At 39.9% G+C, this 6,685-nt stretch overlaps 1 protein-coding gene across 1 annotated transcript; it reads left to right on the forward strand.

Annotated features, from left to right (window-relative positions):
* Positions 1–23: 23 nt before the first annotated feature.
* On the forward strand, positions 24–6,398 carry rnf5 (ring finger protein 5; the record flags this gene model as incomplete). The annotated part of the gene is given in 5 exon segments (XM_024298268.2): positions 24–526; positions 5,223–5,241; positions 5,958–6,070; positions 6,140–6,197; positions 6,287–6,398. Coding segments are annotated over 5 exon segments (502 nt in total), but the record flags the coding sequence as incomplete, so codon positions are not given.
* Between the last annotated feature and the right edge of the window lie 287 nt (positions 6,399–6,685).

Genomic DNA, 6,685 nt, shown 5'->3' on the forward strand with positions numbered 1-6,685 from the left:
TTCTTTTAATTATTTAACAGTCTGTATAATGTTATTCTACCTGGTGTACCTTTAAAAAATAAGCTTGGTATTTGATCTGTCAATATATTACTTTATTTGTTGTTTGTAGTATTTTTCCCTTTTGCCCCGCCCCCCGACTCTCACCGCATTATTTTGACCGGAAACGGAAGTGGTCTCCCAGACCGTGGCATCAGCAGCTCCAGCTCAGTCCAAAGTGTTGACTGTAGGGTCTGCATCGGACTCGGCTAACGCTAGCTCCAGTCGGGCCCGTGTGGCTTGGATCGACTCGGTTCGGATTACTTCGCTTCGCAGTTCCGGCACACATCATGGCGGCGGCGGATCCCCGCTACTCCAGCAACGGCGGACCCACAAACAGAGGTTTCCCCGCCGGGGAAAGCAGCAACGACCGCGACGGGCCAGGCGGCGGCAGCGGGGAAAGCGAGCGGGACCGGGCCACCTTCGAGTGCAACATTTGTTTGGACACGGCCCGGGACGCTGTCATCAGTATGTGCGGACACTTATTCTGGTACGACACCAAAACATTCGTGTTTTCGTGTGGAGGGAGTTTGTTTTTGTGGTTTAATTTGGATGTTTTTTACTCGCGCGTGCGGCCTCCTTAACGTCAGCTGTAGTGTTGATGGCGGAGTCACGCCCCTCGCGCCCAGACCGTCGCTCTTTGCTGGAAACCATAATAATAATATTATTAGTTAGTAATAATAAAGTACATAAGGAGGAATTAAATATCTTCCTGTTTCATTTTTTAAACATTTTTTCAGAGTTTTTAGGCATTTTTAGCAGCTGTCAGTCAAAGGTGACATTTTTTAAAAAAAACTTTATTTATAAACAACATTTACAACAAAAATGTGAAACCCTGGGTAAAATAGAGGAAAAAAAACATTGTAAACACAGAAATATCACATAAAAAGTAACAATTATTTACAGAGTTTATTTTAAAAATTAGTAGAAGTTGCCTTTTTTAATTTTAATTTCTTTTAAGTCACCATTTTGCATTGGATTGCATATGAAATTTCTCCCCAAACAAAATAATTTCTGTTATAACAATGAAGTTCTGGTCCATGCTGTCATCATAATCAGAGGTGACATTGGACCTTTGAGCTTCAGACTCTGTGACATATTAACTCATGCTGTAAATGCCTCAACTTTAACATCCGTTTCTGATAAGCTTCATGCTTTTCAGCTGATACTCACACGGGTTTCCTTTGGCTTTGTTATTTTTAGTAAGGAATTCATTAATCTAAAATGTTTTAACAGCAAACATCTACTTTCTTTTGAATTCCCAGCTCACCACAACACGAGAAAGGAACCAAAGACTTTCCTCCTTTTCTCCTTGTAATCCAAACTTGCGCAACGCTTCATGTTGACGCTTCACACACACTTTGTGTGACTAATCTGTGAGCTGTTGATGTGAAATTAGGGTCAGCGGGTTCCGATCAGCTGTAATCATAGCAGCTGGAACTGTGGATGTAAAGCAGTGGAGGGTTGGCTTTGGAAACAAACAGTCTTGGACTTTTGTGGTTTAAAACCGTATTGACACATCAGAGATTTTCAGAGAATTTTCCAGCTGTTTATTGTGGAAAATGAAGAATAAAATGAATCGGAGCTAAAATGTTAGTGCAGTAATTCTGAGGAGTCGCAGAGGAACATTTTGTGTAATGGATTAAAGCTCCATTCTGATGGAAATGGTGTTTTTAACATGTTATTTTGCCATTTTTCTCACGATTGAGGACACAGATAAACAAAATTAGGCTTTAAACTGCATTTCTGAGTATTTCTGCCTTCAATCTGTTGTGAATTAGGAGCGCACACAAAAGAAATGCAGTTGGAAAAATGCTGGACTCTGATCCGCTCCATTCTGATGCATCCACTTGCAGATTATTAGATCCATGAACGTCTTTGTTTTCCTGGTCTGAGCTGGAATCTGGATCTAAACTGTACAGTTGGATAACTCCCATATTTTGGGTGTGAGGGGCTGTAAGCTAGCTGGAGAGGGCATGATGGGAAGTGGGGGAGGGTTCTTAAAATCATATTTTTATTGTATTTAGCTAAAAACAGCATACATAAAATAGGAATGCTTTGGAAAAAAAAGAAAAACGTGATCAGAGTGATTTTAATTATCATTTACATTACTGGAGATATAAATCTGTAGCTTTTACCATAATTTCTTATGTTAAAGCGTGAAAATGCACATTTCTTTTCTTTGTTGACTTTTGGGATGTCAGTAAAAGAGCCATTTATGTTCGTTTTCTACTGATCAAACCTTAGAAGGAGCTGCATAGTCTAACTTTAGCCTTTAGGAAATTTGGATTCATGAGCTTCTTTTTTTAATAATAAATGTGAATTATGTCTCTTTTTGGGATGAAGAAAAACAAAAATATAAAAAGAACGTAGCATCACTCGAAATTTGATTTGTTTTTTCATTTAACAGAAGCTTAAATAACTTATTTTCAAAATAAAAGCTGCTCTGTGACAAACAGGATCATCTCAGTGCAGCTAGTAACTAATGTTGTGCAGCATAAGATAATATGTGCTTTTAACTCATAAAAGATCAAACTTTTTACCAAGTTTTGCTTTACATATAAAATCTGTTCATTCTGGAGGTAGAGTTGAACAAACACGACGTCTTCAGGTCAACAGGGATGTAAAAACCTACATAGTTTATCATCTATGTGCATTAATTTATAAATGTAACTAATTTAAATTAAATAAATCCTAATTAAGTAATCCTTACTTTAAAAATTTGCTGTTTTCTTTAATTATTTGTCCCCTCTTTGTCTTCAGCAGTTTTACACTGCTGAGTTTTGTTATTTTAGTTTGGGGTTGGATCTTGGTAGTCTTAGTTTACAGGCTTTGGTTGTTTGTTTTCTTTATGTAGTTTGGTTCCGGGGAGCTGCTGACTCCAGCGGTCTCCATGACTTATTTTATCATTGATCAAGGAGCCACACGTGGATCTGGAGCTGCAGGTTGCAAACCCTTCTAGCTTCTCATCAACTAACTTCCCATCTTTCTGCATTTCCTATCCCTCGTTAAAAGGCTGCGTCAAGCTGGAAACTGAACGTTTGAAATGGTTTTAATTCACTAAACTGAGATTTGTCTTTAGGCTGTGGAACTGAAAGGAAAAGTGGTGGTTAAAAAGTGAATTTAACAGACGGTATGTCACAGTTACTTAAAATTATGACTCTATTTCTTTCTTTGGAGCATCTTTTTATGGTTTTAAGTCATAAAAGTTTGGAAACAATCTCTTAAATTGAAACCTACAGGTGTTTTATCAATTTAGTTTTGAGGTTAATCAGCTTAGACGTGTTTTACCGTGGAGAACGCACAGGTCACATGTGACTCACCTTTTTTAAATTTGACTATTCACATTTTTTATTTGATTCTATTTTGGCTGCCGTTAGTAGCTGCTACCTACAGCGAACAACCAGAAAAAAGTGAAATTAACGCTGAAAGCCCAGAGGAGAAACGCTCCTGTTCTCTCCAGGGTTAAATCCCGGTCCAATACTGGATCAGGTTCTCATGGACCAGCTGGTGCACGCCGCCTGTGTGTTTGCAGCTCCCGCGGCGGCGTGCGCTGATGTAACGCAGTTGCTATGTTACCCCCCCGCTCTGACATGCTGTACGTAACATGATGAAACTTTGAAGCAAGGAGGTCAGTTTATGGCATCAGTTCACCTGCTGCAACATCTCATTAAGTTGTCTGTGGAACGAAATTCATGATAAAGCTTTTATTTTGGTCTTTTCTTTAGATCGTCTGTTTTTCTCTGTTTTTTTTTCATTTTATTGTGAAAAAAGAAGTTCTAGTTTTTCAAGCTAAAAGCATGAACTCTGAAGTGATTTCATAATCTGACACAAAAATGTGTCTGACTTCATCGTGGAGGAATTCGGAGCAACCAAAGGACAGAATGTGGTCAGAAGTGACGAGGCTTTTACTTTGAAGGCAAACTCCTGAGGCTTTTCAGTTCAAATACATCAGGTGTTGTCATGCTGGACGTTATTGAAAGTCAGGGTTTGTTCTTTGTTCAGTCGATTTGGTCCATTTTCAGCAGCAGTTTGACCTCCGGGGTAGCTGAGCCGTGTTCGCCGTTGACCCTTACGTCTTCACGCTCGCACTTTGCTGCAGCTTCACTAGAAGCCGTGCAGATTTCTGTGCCGGTGTTGTAGGGGTCAAGAAAGTCACACCCTTCCTGTTGGTTTGCATGCTCCAAGTTCCTTCATGACTAACTCTCAAAGCATCTCTAACATGTTTACATTTTGTTTGATGATATCTCTGTCTTCATGAAAAAAGGAAAAATTCCTCAAAACTGGAGGTTAATTCTAGTTTTCTTCTCATCACAAACTGGATTCTTGGACAGAGCTGTCAAAAATTAGTTCTTCTGCTTTATTAGGCATCTTTTGACTTTTATTATGAAAGGATCTTTTCCTTCACCTTCCTTTGAAGCTGACAGGTTCCCAGAAAACACCTGAGGGCCGATGGGGGCGGGTGGAGCAGTGAACAGCTTCTCAATGGAGCGGAATTTGAAATCTGACGTATCATACGGATTAAAATCATCAGATTTTTGAATTTGTTTAACCATTTTCGAACTAGACATATAGCAGTACCTGCAATAATGTGGCTGTTAAAGATGCTACAGCTGATAGCTGAAATCGCTGAAGCTGATAGCTGAGCACACTGAAGCTGAGAGCTCGCTTAAGTATTAGCTAAATGCAAAACTGGCCTAAAGACTGGAAAGAGCCTAAAAACCTGAAAAAAGCACAAATTATCCAAAACAGCTAGCATGTAGCCAAAATATTAGCTAAACTCCAAAATAACCTAAAAAAAATGAAAAAAAAGTCTAAATTAGCCAAAATAGCTAGCATGTAGCCAAAATATTACCCAAGCTTCAAATTATCTTAAAAAGTGAAAAAAACTTAAACTAGCCAAAACAGCTAGCATGCAGCTGAAATATTAGCTAAACTCCAAAATAACCAAAAAAAAATGAAAAAAAGTTTAAATTAGCCAAAAACGACTAGCATGTAGCCAAATATTAGCTAAGTTTCAAATTAGCTTTAAAAAGTGGAAAAAAAGCTTAAATTAGCCAGAACAGCTAGCATGCAGCTGAAATATTAGCTCAACTCTAAGACAGCTGTAAAAGCCTTAGTAAATTAAAAAAAAAAGACATGAAATGAGAAAATATAAATTAATTTTGTTTTTCTTGTGTTTGCAGCTGGCCCTGTCTTCATCAGGTGAGTTCATCCTCTGTTTTTTATCTATTTTTTCCCCTTAATAGCTTCTAACTTAATCTATAAAAAGAAATCAAACTTTTTCTTTGTTTTATTCTGTTTTTCTGGAGTTTCTTTAAAACAGATTCTGTGCCTGCACTGCACTCAATGACCAGCAGGGGGCGTTTGCACACAGTTATGTAGGAAAACTGGAATAAAACTTTGAATAAATGAATCATAAAACAGGTTTTCCTTATGGATTAGATATATTTAATCAATTTTTAATCGAATTTTGTGAAAAATGTGCACTTACTGTCCTTAATTGATATAATAGCTGAGGATTTCTCTATTTTCTATTATTTGTTTTCTCTTTAATTGATAGGAAATTTTATTTTAAAATAATAAATCAGGTGTTTTGAACGTGTTTAGATCAGTGTTGCCATGGGAACCGACAGCAGAGGTTTGTAGTGATGTTTAAATTTAGGATGGAGGGTGTTTGTTGTAATCAGTTTAGCGTCTGCACAGAGAAAGCAGCAGTAATGTGCTTAAGCGGCGTTGGTGACGTAACGCGCGCCGCACAAAGACACTAATGACCTTAATGGGTCTCCGTCTGCTGATCCAACGCCAGCTCATCTGTGCTCTGATTTCACTCCCTTTCTGCACCAAACATGGTTTCCCGCTCTGGTTTGAATCTGTTGAGGTGACTCTTGCGTGCGGCGTTCTCGTCTCGTTCCTCTCAGTGGTTGGAGACGCAGCCCAGCCGGCAGCAGTGTCCGGTGTGCAAGGCGGGCATCAGCAGAGAGAAGGTCATCCCGCTGTACGGCAGAGGAAGCTCCAGCCAGGAGGACCCCAGGTTCGCCGCCCGGGTTCGGTTTCATCTGAGGGGGCGTGGCCTCTCTGTGACCGGCTGTTTGTGTTGCAGGTTGAAAACCCCACCTCGGCCTCAGGGACAGAGAACGGAGCCAGAGAGCAGAGGCGGGGTGAGGCCGCGCTTTCCCACGCTTTTCCCTGAAAGACTGCCGGCGTTTCAGAAATTTCGTTTGACTCTCGGTTTCTTCTCTGCGCTCAGATGTTCCAGGGCTTCGGAGATACCGGTTTCCACATGTCGTTTGGCATCGGAGCGTTCCCCTTCGGCTTCTTCACAACAGTCTTCAACGCCAACGACCCCTTCCACAGAGCAGGTAAGACGCCAGCTGGTCACACAGTGAACCTCTGGAGAGTTGGTACCGGTACTGCTACCGGTACTGGTACTGGTACTGGTACCTGCATTTTTTTCTGTCTTATTTATGAACTAATTCTGAAGGGAGTTTTATTTTGAAAAACAACTGGGTGTCAAAAGTTCATCCACTGCTTTCTTAAAGTGGTGACACTGAAAGCCTCAAGCTAAAAAAGTGAACCAAAAAAAAAACAAACACATTTGTAAAGAGGAAATGGAAGAATTTCAAAATAAAAGCTTTGAACAGACAAT

Source organism: Oryzias melastigma, linkage group LG11 (genome assembly GCF_002922805.2).
Source record: "Oryzias melastigma strain HK-1 linkage group LG11, ASM292280v2, whole genome shotgun sequence".
Taxonomy (NCBI): domain Eukaryota; kingdom Metazoa; phylum Chordata; class Actinopteri; order Beloniformes; family Adrianichthyidae; genus Oryzias; species Oryzias melastigma.